This window comes from Diorhabda carinulata, chromosome 5 (genome assembly GCF_026250575.1).
Source record: "Diorhabda carinulata isolate Delta chromosome 5, icDioCari1.1, whole genome shotgun sequence".
NCBI classification, from domain to species: domain Eukaryota; kingdom Metazoa; phylum Arthropoda; class Insecta; order Coleoptera; family Chrysomelidae; genus Diorhabda; species Diorhabda carinulata.
This window is the reverse complement of record NC_079464.1, coordinates 12,802,185-12,816,532: the sequence shown is the minus strand read 5'-3', so window position 1 is coordinate 12,816,532 and position 14,348 is coordinate 12,802,185. Positions and strand designations below refer to the sequence as shown.

General features: G+C 33.5%; 1 protein-coding gene across 1 annotated transcript in view; it reads right to left on the bottom strand.

The window, feature by feature from the left end:
- Positions 1-14,348, bottom strand: part of LOC130893601 (fatty acid synthase-like) — a 28,334-nt gene that overhangs the window by 2,572 nt on the left and 11,414 nt on the right. The window contains exons 12-23 of the mRNA XM_057799824.1: positions 13,603-13,957; positions 13,222-13,538; positions 10,812-10,964; positions 10,510-10,737; positions 9,813-10,445; positions 8,575-8,754; positions 6,406-6,571; positions 6,070-6,283; positions 4,687-4,817; positions 1,644-2,000; positions 351-536; positions 31-287 (exon numbers count right to left, since the gene is read on the bottom strand). Of these exons, the coding sequence (XP_057655807.1) occupies positions 31-287; positions 351-536; positions 1,644-2,000; positions 4,687-4,817; positions 6,070-6,283; positions 6,406-6,571; positions 8,575-8,754; positions 9,813-10,445; positions 10,510-10,737; positions 10,812-10,964; positions 13,222-13,538; positions 13,603-13,957 (3,177 nt within the window). The remainder of the gene's footprint in view (positions 1-30; positions 288-350; positions 537-1,643; positions 2,001-4,686; positions 4,818-6,069; positions 6,284-6,405; positions 6,572-8,574; positions 8,755-9,812; positions 10,446-10,509; positions 10,738-10,811; positions 10,965-13,221; positions 13,539-13,602; positions 13,958-14,348) is intronic.

The following is a 14,348-nucleotide window of genomic DNA, read 5'->3' as shown; positions in this document are numbered from 1 at the left end:
GGTATGAATATGGAAAATGTCAAATCTTACCTGAGCATAAACATCAGCAAGCTTTTCCCATGGCCAAGGATTTGCTGGTAAAACAGCGCAAAAAGTGGGATATAGCAAATTTTTCAGCATCTCTTCCGTCTCTGTGAAACCAGTCAAACCAGGAATAAGGAATAGTGGCGCCAATTCTCTTATTTCGATAGGGCCTTCTGTTAGTACTTGAACCAATTCAGGTTCATTAGAAGTATTCTTTTGAAGATGCAGGATATCATCAAGGCTAGGTACAAGTTTTGTAACATCTGAAAGAAGATAGATGTTGTGTATTAAGAAAACACCTAGCGATAAATAGAAGTGGTATTTACCTTTAATTACAGCCTTGAACATTTCTTGTGTTGAAGTTTCCTCATTGTCTCGGCTCAATAGGACGTTGCTCAGATTTGAGTTTAGAATAGCATCCAAACCAAATATTGCATCTCTCAAATCTTCCCCATTTGTTGGGATAATATTATACGTTTGAAAATCTGAAGAGGATCTTCTATAACATACCCCTAAAACAAATCAAATAGCATTGAGAATTATCTCAAATCGATAAAAAGCTTTATATATATATATATATATATATATATATATATATATATATATATCCAATAGAAATCCAATTCAATCAGTCAACTAAAGACGACTACAAGATCCCATGGGTTGTTTTCACTCCATCACCTTGCCAAGGATACATATTGATTTATTTTATCATCAAACCATGAGTGAAAAATTCGTATTAAAGCTTTAATGGACTTTTGTAAAATATCAATTAGATGGAAATCGGACGGCGTTAAAAATTTGCACTGGTTGCAAAGTATTGGGATGTGATTATAAGAAAATATGATACAATATTTATAGAAACTGCGGACAAACCATGTAGAACCCAACAATTAAACTGTTAGAAGAAAAATGTTGTGAATAAATTTAAATATAACCCTGTATTCAACAAGCCTATGGAAGAAACAAAAACCTATTCAAAAACAAAATCATAAAACTTGATATAGAGAACTGGAGGGCAAAATGCCAGGACCGAAAGGAATGGAAAATGATATAAAAAGCAGCTAAGATAAAGTATATATATATATATATATATATATATATATATATATATATATATATATATATATATATATACTAAAAAGAAAACAAAAAAGGATTTTAAATCGCTAAAAGTGATAGCGATAAATCAAAGGATTGAAAAGTTTGATGATGATGATGATGGCTTGCCAAGGTGGTTCAACAAGAATGTGTATTGAAAGCAAATTGTCAATAGAAAACAATGGGATACAAATATTAAAATGAACAGATAATTTCAATGAACAAATCGTCACCGGAAATCGAAAAATGATCACTGGTATGATAATATGCCCATTGGAAATTGGAAAATTGTACAAAAGCGTTTGGGTAAGCTATTGAGTTGAATACCAAAGAAAAAAAGATTACTAATCACTCCAAAACCAACCGGTCTGTTTCCAAGCTTTCCAAATCTGTTACTAAATTTTTTTCAATCAATTATCAATGTGCTTGGGTTATTTGGTACTTGGTAATTGGGTACTGAAAACCGAATATAATTCATAGTTGATGACATAAGCTAATATCTTGATTTATTGCTTTACCTGCAGCCGAATCATCAAAATTAACCAAAATAGCTTCAGGAGCTACATCTTTCAGTACAGACTCGAAAATATCAACCGAATCATCATGTCCAGTACTATTCGATTGTTGAGGTAATGTGAAAACCACGTGTGGTTTTCCCAATTTACCAACTTCTGCTAAAAGTTGTGAGGCATGCTGTTTGGTTTGGATTTTACTAGATCCGATTATCAATGTTGCACCATAATATTCTTGAAGAATTTGAAGTCTTCTATTGAGTTGGTTCTCTTTAGGTTTATGGTCACTAGCTATAACTATTTTTCTCGCACCTCTGTGAACCAACCATTCTGTTACATAAGCCCAATTCGTTGCAGATCCACCTAGAAAAATTATCAAAAAAATTAATTGGAACCTTAATTTCATCATTATATTATAAGGATATGCAACCTAAAGATATTTTTCTTAATATTTGATGAAGTTATGAACTGAATAATTGATATCAGGATATTAACACGTTGAGCGCCAACCAAACATAAACTTTCCAAATAATTTTTTTGTGGTTTTACGCTCCATATGAAGTGTGGATCCAAGAAAAAATTTATTTGAAATAAGAAATGCGAATAAATGATGCTTTTTTGTGGACCCGAGGGAAAGTTTAACGATTATTCTTCGAATTATGTTGAAAAAAGCGAAAAAATATGAAAAGTGAAGTTTTCTATATTACAATGGAGTTGAAGATCATGTAAAAAAATCGAATAGATCAAGTGTAGGATAATGTTTCTATGACCCAGGACGGTCTAACCAAACTGTAAACATATTTAAATACGGTCACTTGGGTCAAGGAGAAGATGAAATAAAATACGTCGTAAATATTATCGCTCCGGTCTGTGGGAAAGTTCAGTTGCGGACCTATGGACCGCACCGGGGCTTAACGTGTTAATATATCTGTCCCAAAAGTGTGAATGACACAATATTAATTGTTAAAATTTCGCTGGTTTCATTCTCAAGTGCAGAGTTAGTTTGAAGATACAACAAAAATCATTCTTAGATTATAAAACAGTGACAATCAATCTTGTACAGTCTTTCGAAAAAAATTATATAGTTCACTTTCCATAATTTCCATATTTTCTTTGTATTTTATACTCTTCTTTTATACTCTTTTGTTTGAACTTTTTACCACATTATGTTCTAGGATATTAATTAACAAGGAAATAAACAAAACTATCTATAACATTTTCATTAGTTTCAGCGGTCTTTCGGCAAGAAATATGGTTATCGTTAGAAAATACGAGGATGTATTGATATCTAGTTAGCCTAGACCAGTTCCATGTATAAATAAAATATTGCTTTACCATAGCAACAAACAATAACTTATTAGAAGTGTCAGTGTAAAGTTTTACGTCAAAAAAGTAAACCAGAGTTACGCAATAAATTAAAAGAAAGAAGATGTTAACCGAAATTTTGAAAATCGAAAAATTGGAGTATCGAGCCTTCATCAAGTATCTGTATTTAAAAGGGTTAAGAGGTAAGCAGATTTACGAAGATATGCTTAATACCCTTGGTGATCAATGTCCTTCGTATGCGACCGAAAAATTGGAATACAAGCTTCAAAAGAGGTAAATTTTCCATTGAAGATGATGACCGATCGGGAAGGCCAGTTTCTCTGTTAGTCCCCGAAAATATCGAAGCACTTCATGACATGATTTTATCAGACCGTCGAATTCGGCTAAAACAGTTTTGATCTGAAGCACTGAATATTTCATACGAACGCGTTCATCATATAGTTCACGTCAATTTGGAGATGAGAAAAATTGCTGCAAAATGGATCCCCAAATGTTTGAATGTTGGCCAAGAGCATGCATGGATGAGACTTGAGTACATTTCTATGATCCAGAAACAAAGCAACAATCGATGGAATAGCGACACTCTGGTTTTCCAAGACCTAAGAAATTTCGTGTTCAAAAATCTGTTGGAAAAGTTCTTGCTTCAGTTTTTTGGTATTGCCATGGAGTAATCATGATTGATTTTTTGGATAAGACTAGAACAATAACTGAATAACTGGAGATTACTGTCCGACAGGTAGGTCATGGACATTACTTGACTATGACAATCGTTATTTAAGTTAACTATAGTATCGTATCGAACTTCGTTTTAGACTAAAACTGTGTTATTTTCTCAAATAGTGGGATTGGGAGAGTATCAGGTAAAAAATAAACCGTAAAAGAAATTTGTCAATGAAGGAAACAGTGCGGGCATCGACCCTCCTGAATAATGAAGCTGGTTCTTACAATTAAAGACCAGGACAAGAGCTAAAACGTTGAACTAATCAAATTGATGATCGTTTTTTGAAACAGCGTATTCTTAGAGACAGGAGAGTCACCAACAATCTGCTAAAAAATGAATTATCAGAACCATTAGAAGACGTTTATATGAAGCAAGACCAGCAACAGAAGACCAGCCAAAAATCCTTGCTTACCAGAGAACACAAAGTTCAGAGATCAAATTCTACATTCTACATTCTACATTCAAATTCTACATCAGAATTTAGTTCTCCTATGAAGCTAGAGTTAGAGCCTTAAAGCTCGAAATTGACGTAAGTGTGTCTGGCAAAGACAAACAGAAATGTTTTCCAACTGTAGTGTCCTAAAATGCCTTTTAGGGGTGGTTTCAAAATGCGTTGGGGAGGAATTGGTCCCTATACGTACGTATGAATATTAATTAGACAACAATATTACTTAGACAACATCATTGTCGAACATGTTATGCCTTTTGATCCGTTTATTGGGCCAAAGAACTATCTCAAAGAGGGGATTCGAAGTCATAGTTTGCTTGTTTCTTATCGTAACCAATTCATAGAGGTCGCTATTGAATGCGATGATATTTCATTATATCAATCCCTGCGAATTCTTTTTTCAAAATTATTTTAGTTGAAAAACTAATGAGGCGTGAGTCTGATAACTTGAAGGATGTGATTTCATGGGAAAAACGTCAACATAACTTTTCCGAGGGCAACCATCTTAGCTATATTGCTATTGCTATCATCATTAATTTGGACAAGAAACTTACCTAAGATTAAATATGAACTTTGCGAATTACATATAAATCTACTTGGATCTTTGAAATTTATTTTGTTGATGTTCATTGTGTTTCCGGTCTGAATTATAACTTTTCCTATTGTTTCTGGATCTTGTAAGACTCTGAAACAAAATTTGATGAGGATTACTGTTCGCTGATTCCGAGGACGATCTCCAGAGACTAGTACACATCTTCAACACAGTAAGTAAACAGGTACTAAAATTTAGAGATAAAGAGCTATGAAAACGTCGAGAATGAAGTGCGACAGCTAGTCATCAAAACAAATAAAGTAGCAGGACGACTCAATATCACTATTTGGAAAAATAAACATCTCACAAAAGAGACAAAAAGCAGAATATATAAAACAACAATTAGACCTATAATGACACACACAGCAGAGACAAGATCTGATACAACTAAGACAAAAAGACTTCTAGAGACAACGGAAATGAAAGTACTCCAGAAAATAGTAGTAAAAACACTTTTAGACAGAAAAAGAAGTGAAAACATAAAGAGGACAAACGAAAGACTAGTGCGTATCGCGAGGGATAAATCGCCAACAGGCAGAAGAAGTATTGGTGGACCGAGAAAGCGATAGTGTGACAATCTTTATCTAGGAGGCTGCTACTGAAGAAGAAACAGGTTTCAAACCTATCATACAAGAAGGAAAAAGAGGAAGAACTTCGCTTGTTATATTAAAAGCAATCCTAACAATTCTTAATGGTGGGTTTGAGGGCCGACTATTTTGATCCTTCCTTCTGTTGTTTATCCTGTCCCCCTATTATTCTCATTTGTTTTATTTCCCTTCCGTTTATTTAAATAACAAGGTTATGATGACGAGGACAAGCTAGTTAATAATTCATGATAATATAAGTGTTTCTAAAGATAATATCGGACGGTTCACTTTTTATTCATTTCTGTCTTCGAATGAAACGTCCAGGCATTAAATGAATCAAAAGTGATAAATGAATTTATTAGTGAACCAATCCAGCGATGTTGGATTTCGGCATTCGGCATCAATCACTCGCACCTGAATAAACGAAAAATGAAACGTATGAACACAAAGTGAACGTTCACTCGAGTTCGTTCGCGACATATTCGAGGAAATGAGCGAATAAAGTTCATTTTATGTGTGTCTTGTGAGCGTGGAATAAAAAAAAATTGAACATTCACTTGAGTGATCATTCATCCGAATGAATCCAAAATTGAACCGTCTGATATCACCTTTAGTAGCAAGACTCTAACTTGGAGATAACCCAGAAGAAACAATTCTTAATAATAATATAGATTAAATTAAGAAAAGACATGGAGAGAGTTAAAGAAAGACTATATACATAAAATTTCATAAATGGTCTAAAAAATTATACAACTCACTTAATAACATCCTTAATTTCATCGGGTTTAAGTACAACTCTTCTTAATGTCCTAACGACATATTTTTTAATACCGTCTTCTATCAATTGGTGAATCTCTTCTTTGATTTCGTTATCCAGGAAAAATATATTTTGCAAATCTACGCAGTGAAGAGAGACATTGTACAAAAATTTGAACATACCGATGCTAGTACCTTCTTCCATATCATATTTTCCTGTGGAATATTAAAGTAATTTGAGATTCGATGCGCTTAATGAGAATTAGAAAAGTAATAACCCATAATCCAAGCAATCCTAAATAAATATCAGTGACGATTTGATAAGATAAATAACTTACCATACTGGATGAATCTACCATATGCTGCAATACATTGAAAAGAACTCTTAAGTAAACTTCCTGAAACACAATTTAAAACAACTTCTGCTCCCTTAGCGCCAGTCGCAAACAAAAGGTCATTCTCGAATTTTGAAGTATTGAAGTCTAAGATATTTCGAAGTTGTAACTGAAAAACAAAATATGTATTGAAACCTCAGGGAAAAGAAATTCGGACATTCATCATGATATGATGTGTGATCAAAAATCTCCTGTGTAGCTAGAAAGGCATTCATCTTAAAGTTGCATCCGTTATTGGAATCATTTTTTTCGGAATTACTCCAATCTGCTGTCTCATGGCCTTCTCAATGATGTTGCAACGTTTTAAATAAGCAGTTGGACTATCTTCAAATATCTTTTCTGTACTTTGTTTAGTAGAATGGATAAATCCTGATAAATCTCCACTTTCAAATCACTAATATCACTTATGAACAATTTTCTAAACTAACTACATTATAAACTTAAACAGATCTTTTAGTACTCCTTAACGTATAACAAAATATGATGTTTTTCTTTTCTTCTGAAAGAAACTACCTCCTAAAAATCTACTCTCGCTATCGCTCTAAAATCTGCCATTCTCTGTATATGACACAGTCATTCCATTCTTTTATATCTTATTACTTTGCTCAGTTCTGCTTCTCCAAATAAATTCCATATTCTGTTATTTGTTCTTACTCCTCTTCACTCCCTAGTATCCTCCTTGGTACACATTCCGCCTCCGTAGTCGCTGTTGGTATTATTTTTTACAGATGTAGATTCGCGTTTTTGAAATTTGTTTCTAGACTTTTTATCGCATTCAGTACTTCCAATTGTTTACTTCCCTTAGATTTCTTCCTTCGTTAACTTCGTCCATGGTAACTCTCTCAAGAAATACATAACTTTGAACTTGTTGTAGGCTTATTACTTCTTGTTAATTTAGTTGTATTAAGAAACTTTTCATTGCTCTTTACCTTGTCACTATCAAGTACTTGAATTTATCTTCCGTTTCTATGGAAGCTCTGTAAATATCCTTGAACTCGTTTTCTGATATTTTCTGATATATATTCTGAAAGGATTACCACGTAGACCAATACTTGTGTTGTCCTTTTTTTCTCAGTGTCCCTTTTCTCTTTAGGCCGATTTTACGTATTATCCAATCTGATACTATATTGAACAGCCTAGTGATTGAAAAATTTTGATATTGTTTAGTTTGTCTTTTTCTTCGTTTTTGTATCTTAGAATAAAACCCAATGACGAGTACACTCAATAAACCTAAAAGTCAACGTTAGGTTTTCCAGCGTTACTGTGAGAGTGGAAATATTTTCTCTCGTTTTCGATCTTTCTCTCAATACCCCTTTAGGTAGTTCAACGATGCAAGTCGCTTACGATTTGTTTCTACTTTGAATATCTTCTACACCTCTACATCATAGAGTATGAACGGATTATGAACACTCATCTGTGATCTTTCTTTGTTCGACATTAACAGAAATAAGGACTTTGGAAAGACCCGGAAACCATATCTGAGCAAAGAGTCTTCGACTTAGTAATTTCCAATTACATACCATGCCATGCATCGATGTAGGTGGCTACAAACATTTATACACTACAACAGATTCAGAAAAGTTTTCCAGCAGCAGTACACCTGCACGAATCTACATTATTTCCAACGCCGTAACAGTTTTGTGAATATAACAGTTAATTTCGGCAATTTGAGTTTGATTCCTACCATTTTAAGGAGATATATATTTATATATATATATATATATATATATATATATATATATATATATATATATATATATATATATATATATATGAGGTTCTGGATGCTACACACCATATTCTGAGTGACGATCCTCAGTTGTAACAAGTCACTTCTTCAACGCTTTCCACTCGTAATTCTTTTGCTGCTTAGTATTTAAGTTGTTAATCGCGCTCACCTCTAACCAGCGCAATCTCAACTTTTCTTGAGACTTAATATTACACTGAAACGCAGAGCTTAAAGTTGATCCTTTTTTCAACACATATAGGTGAAAGGCATTAAAGTAATTGCTGTTATAAAATTCAATTCATTGAATCGTATGCTCACACCTATAATCTAGTGACGCTATGAGTAGATGATTGAATCTTGATAAATAAGAATGATAAACTTACAAAGTCGAATTGTTTCTTCAAATAAGCTCTTTGCCTTTCGGATGCGACTGTAACAAATATTTGGCATCCGTAGCTATAAGCTATAGAAATAGCTGCGAGTCCTATAGCCGAACACCCAGAATGTATTAGAACAGTCTCTCCATGTTTGACTCTTGCTTTTATCACCAGCATGTAGTACGCCTGTAAATGAAAGTACCAATTCACTGGAAGATGAGCTTTGAACTCAATAAGAATAAAGAAAATGGTGTTACTTAATTTAACTTTAGATTGAAAATTATTTACGATCAAGATAAGGAAGAGTTAGAAATAAACACATTAATAACTAGAATAATGAAAATATGAATAATATCAGAGAATGATCATCATACAAGTCTAAGAAGAAGATAACAAGAATCACATATAGAATATTGTTAACAGAGATAAAATACTGAAGTACTATAACAAAATTAATCGTATAGTTTTTATTCTGGATTGTCGACATGAAGTCGAAGTATTTTTTTCTTCTCTATGAGTAAATCTTCTCCAATCAAAGGCATTCCAAAAATTTGAAGAAATATTTGAAGCTAGGTACTTCCAATTGGATTCCTGGCAATCTTCGCAATTGTTCCTTGATAACTAAACTATAGAATGGACTGTGAGTATTTGACCTTTTGTCTCCAAAGGGGAAATTAATTTTCACGGGAGAAGGTTTATTGGTTGAAAATATAGTATAAAACAGATAGGTCAAGTCATTAGGTTTCAGTTTACCTTCATTCTCTGAAGACGATAACTTGGTTATTGAAAGACGCGTTAGACAGTATAATTATGAGTGCTGATATAGTGGTAGTAGTGGTAGAGAAAACAGTGTATTCAGATTGTAGGGAGATTGTAGAAGAGATGAAAATATCTACCGTCATTATCGAAAATGGCCAAGGATCTTCTCGGCATGCCTGCAAACATCTGTAGCTGCGAAGAGGCTAAGTATACCACTTAATAACTGTATCTACTATCTACATTATTATATGGAGAAGGAGATGAAGCAACCTAAGAAAATAGCAAAGAAAACGATGGATTGGATAAAACTGGGATAATGTAGGAGGGGCTCAAACAAGGTCCAATAGGAAACCAAGCAGATGTTCAAGAAAATTAACAGAGGCAAAAAGATTTAAGAATAGAAGGTGAATGAGGAAGCGACAGATCGGAAAAAATTGATGAAAGGAGAAGAAGAAATGATTTTTTTGATAGAAATATTCACTTACACAAACATATGCGTTTGGAACAGTAACAGCCGATTCTAAATTCCAGTTGGAAGGTACTTCCCACGTCAATTTATTATCAACGATTAACTTGGAATTTTCTGTATCCAAATACCCCAAACCCATCACTCTTTGGCCGTTTTTGGCGACACCGCAATAATCAATATTACCAATTTCACATTTGCTTTCAACATTCAATGTTTCATCAACCAAATTCACTCCAAGATAACTAATAGTTTTGTTATCCAATATTGGAGTAGTGGAAGGTCTCTCTGAAATCTTATTCTTTTGAATATTCACAGATAGAGGTAGGTGAGAAAACCATTGTCCGTCTTTAAGTACTACCAACGAAATATCCCTTCTTATTGCTTCATTTAGTTTATCTGAATTCTTATCTAAATTGTAGAAAATTCGGATATTCTGCATATTGGGTGAAGCTTTGATTTTTTCATAGAAGTGATTAAATCCTTCTGCTGGTACTGTTGATATAACTAGCATTATTGGAAGTGCTGTTTTGGCGCATTCTTCGGACGTTCGAAGAAGTTCTGAAACCCATGGAGTCGATTTTTTCTGCACGTCTCTAAAGCTGACAGTATTTTCTTTCACATTTATTATCTTCGGTTTAACAGTGGTAGCCTAAAAAATAACAACACATAAATATATCTTGTACGTATTTTAACAAAAAAAAATATTTTCTCACCTTCCTACAAATTATGTAATGGTCCTGACCTATTCGGAAGTATGCTACGCGAGATAATTTCGGATCTAACTGTTGCGTACGATCTACCTTTGCTAACAAAAAGGAAGTCGATGATTGATTGAGCAATCTTATTACATCCTTATTAATTATATCATTTAGAATTATTAGTTGAGGGAATGAGTCTGTTACGGTGATATGTTTGAGTTCTTTAACAGAAGTATAGTTTATCTGAAACAAAGATATTTTAAAACAACCTTCGTGATCGTACCTATTGCAGTACAAGCTTTATCATATCAACTTACATAATACATGGTATAGTCCTTGATAACTTCCTTTATATGATCCTGTAAGGAGTCACTAGTGATTAATTCGGAGACATATACTTTCGTAACGTTCTGTTGATTGAAATTGGCCATACATAACAGTAGTGCCTGTTCGATTCCTGCCGCCATATTCTGAAATAATAATCGAATGAATTCACTAGATTCTTAAATATTGTGCTCCTGGATGCAATGCAAGAAATTCAGGTAGATGACATACTAGGAATGAAAATAATTTTTTAAATGATATCTTCTCGACAACACACAGAGGTAACTCGAATGTTGAAGGCTTGATAAAGACCAAATAAAAGATCGAAACGTTGCCAATTTGAAAAAGTCGAAAGTCCTCAGCTCGCAGAACCATTTGAAATTATAAAATGATAGAGGAAGTGTCTTACCAAAATAAGTTGGCGAGGGTTAATACCGAACTACGCGAACACCAGCTTTAGAGCAAAACGCATTAGATGCTGATCCCACAACTAGCGTACGCTAAATGTCACTACAATTTAACGCATCAACGATTCATAGGATTTCTTAATCTCTTTTTAATCCGGAAAATGCATGCCATGGAAATAGAGGATTATCCAGTAAGACTGGTTTACGCTCGATGATTTCTAGATAAATAACGATTAGATGAAACATTTGTTGGAAAAGTACTCTTTACTAATAAGCTGGTTTCACACAAGATTTAAGGCAGATGAAAAACTTCAAGGTACAATTTAAACGAAGATTCAACATCGATTTTGTGTTAATGTCCGGGCAGGAATAGTGATCAGAGATATTCAGAATTTCACCAAAATGATTCCCCACTCATATTATGTGATATTCATCTAAACATTCGCAGAGATTGAAGACTGAAGATATTCTTGATCAGCACACATACTGGAATAATGAATATTGAGATCGCCACATGGAATAAGTTTGCTTTTGAGAGGTAAGGACTCTAGTAAGGTCAGTAGTTTGTGACAGAGAGTATGCACGTCAGCTTTAGGTGTTCTGTAAACCTTTTGAGGACTAGGGTTTATTTTGCTCATTTTTTATGCGCTTGAGAGGAAAATAATTGGATGCCAGACTAGTTAGTGTTTTTATGAATCTAGAAAATACTAAATGCACATCACTAGAGAGCATGTACCAGTCAGTTGTTTGATAACTGTGCTTGAAGCTTTAAATATTTTTTTCCGAATAATTTGGCATAATTTGCGAGAAGCATTTTTAGTATTGGATTTGGATCTGAAATAAAGACAGTACAGTCTGTGGATTCTGGATCATACAATATCACGACATAGTCTATAATACTGGAACTGGTTTTAGTTATTCTGGTGCTGGTCAAGAATGAGATAAATTAGTTCTATTGCATCTGGCTACTGTGGTATAGTTTTTGACTCATTGTTATTTAACCAATGTTAAGTGATGGCAACAATCTCTGGAAAATGAGGATCCTTCAGTCAAAAACACGGTTCATCTGTTTTAAGTCTTAGAGATTGAATATTAATAAGAAACATTCCGAGCTTCGCGTCATTTTAACTAAAAATTTTTCCTTTTACTTATGGAGAGCTACTGGAATAATATTTGCTATGGTTTTCCCCAATTTTTTAAAGCTGTAGACATGTGGTTCATGCACGATGTAGCTCTTTTCCACTTAAATTGTGTAAAAAATCATCTTGATAACATTTGTCATAATAAGTCGGGGATGTCCATTTGCAACACCGGTAAACACGAGGAACGAAATGATCGATAGAATAAACTTCCATTGAGACGCTATAAGGAAGAATCTTGGAATGCTCTTCCAACTTCAAAGAAATATCTTCCAAAAACTTCGGTAGTGTGTGTGTGTAGAGGTGCAAGGTGCCCTCTTCGAACATTTATTATAGATTTCATTTCAGTTTTATTTGATAAGTTTCAATTTGATCAACTAATGTAATCTTTCCTAACTATATTTGATAGTAGGCAGTTAAATTAGAAATGTTTGATTGCGTTTCAATACCTCCTGTAAGTACTTTCAATAAATAATTACAATTTATGATAATTTTTTTCAGAATGTCTCTTTATGGTGAATGGTTTCTTTGGCATTAACAATGATCTAAAAATCTACATATCTCCTAAACCATGAATTTTGTCGAGTTAAGTAAAGAAAAGCTATCTTTAGATTGTACAGGTTGTCCCCGTAAAATGTAAGGCTTTCAAATAGTAGTGTAGAATTATTTACTCTGTCAATCGCACTACATGGACATACGTAATCATCCAATAAAATCGAATATATAGTTTAGAAAATATACTTAAACATAAGTTCTGATTTCGTAACTTCGAAGGCATTATATTTACATCACCTACTCATTCCCGAATGTTTTGCATCAAGTTCCGGAATACTCTATTTTACAGTTTATATGCTTACATTCAAAACGCTATTATCCAATTGAACAAAGTCCATTTTGCAAATCCGAATATCTTGCGACTTTTGATCGAACGGTACAGTTTCGATATCGGTGATTTCGATTCCCGGAGCGCTTAATATCCTAGTATCGTACTCGAAGTTAACATCAACTTCTGTTTCATTCTTTGGTAATCCATTATATACCACGATAATTTTTTGAATACGTTTCGGAATACGTGACTCTTGATTTCTTTCTCCTTCGTTGAAAAGTTGCTGTTGGATCATAGCTTCGACTAATGTCAACCATCTATTATCCCATTGAGCTCTACCAACAGAACCTGAAATTCATAAATAAGAATTAATTCTAATTTTAAGTAATGCGAGCTTCTCTTGGATACGAACCATCAAGAGTCAATGTCAAATTTTTAATATTCTTGAAAGCTCCACTATATTTATAACCACGATGCTCCAGTTCCCCATAAACATCATCGTCATTCAATTTTACATTTTCTTGGTTCAATTCAACTTTAACTTCTTGTAAACTTACATCTTCTTCATTTTCTAAGACAGTCATTTTACCGGTCAAAATTTGATCATTGTCTGAGAAAAATTCGAATTCTCCACTGCCTAGTTGAATCATAGCGTTTAGGGGAATTGAGCCTGCAGAAGGTATAATTAAGGACTTTTTGAAATGCAGATTTTCGAAGATTATGACTCCTGATGTTGTGTCAGAATCTGATATTTGTAGTATTATATTCTAAAACAAAAAAAAACATAACCTATTTTGTTTATATTCGGAGAAATCTACCAGAGAAGTGTGATATCATCAAATAGCGAAAATATTGTCTTTAAAATTGGATAATAAACAACTTTTCCAGGTCAGGGCATCACTAGTTAATTTCCAGATTCAGTAAATCATTTGAAAGTATCGATAAACGACAACATTAAATAGAAAATTAATCCTTGGAAATCCCTTTAAACCGATTGGTGAATCATCAGATGGTACTTTTAGTTGGGTTCCTGGTTCAGAGGCAGTAATTAGCTGTAAACTTTGCCAATACGCGGTGTGTATTGTATATCAAATTAAATAAAAGTTATGTGAACTATAAAGTATACAGCAACCATGGTTTCAAGATCAACCATCAACA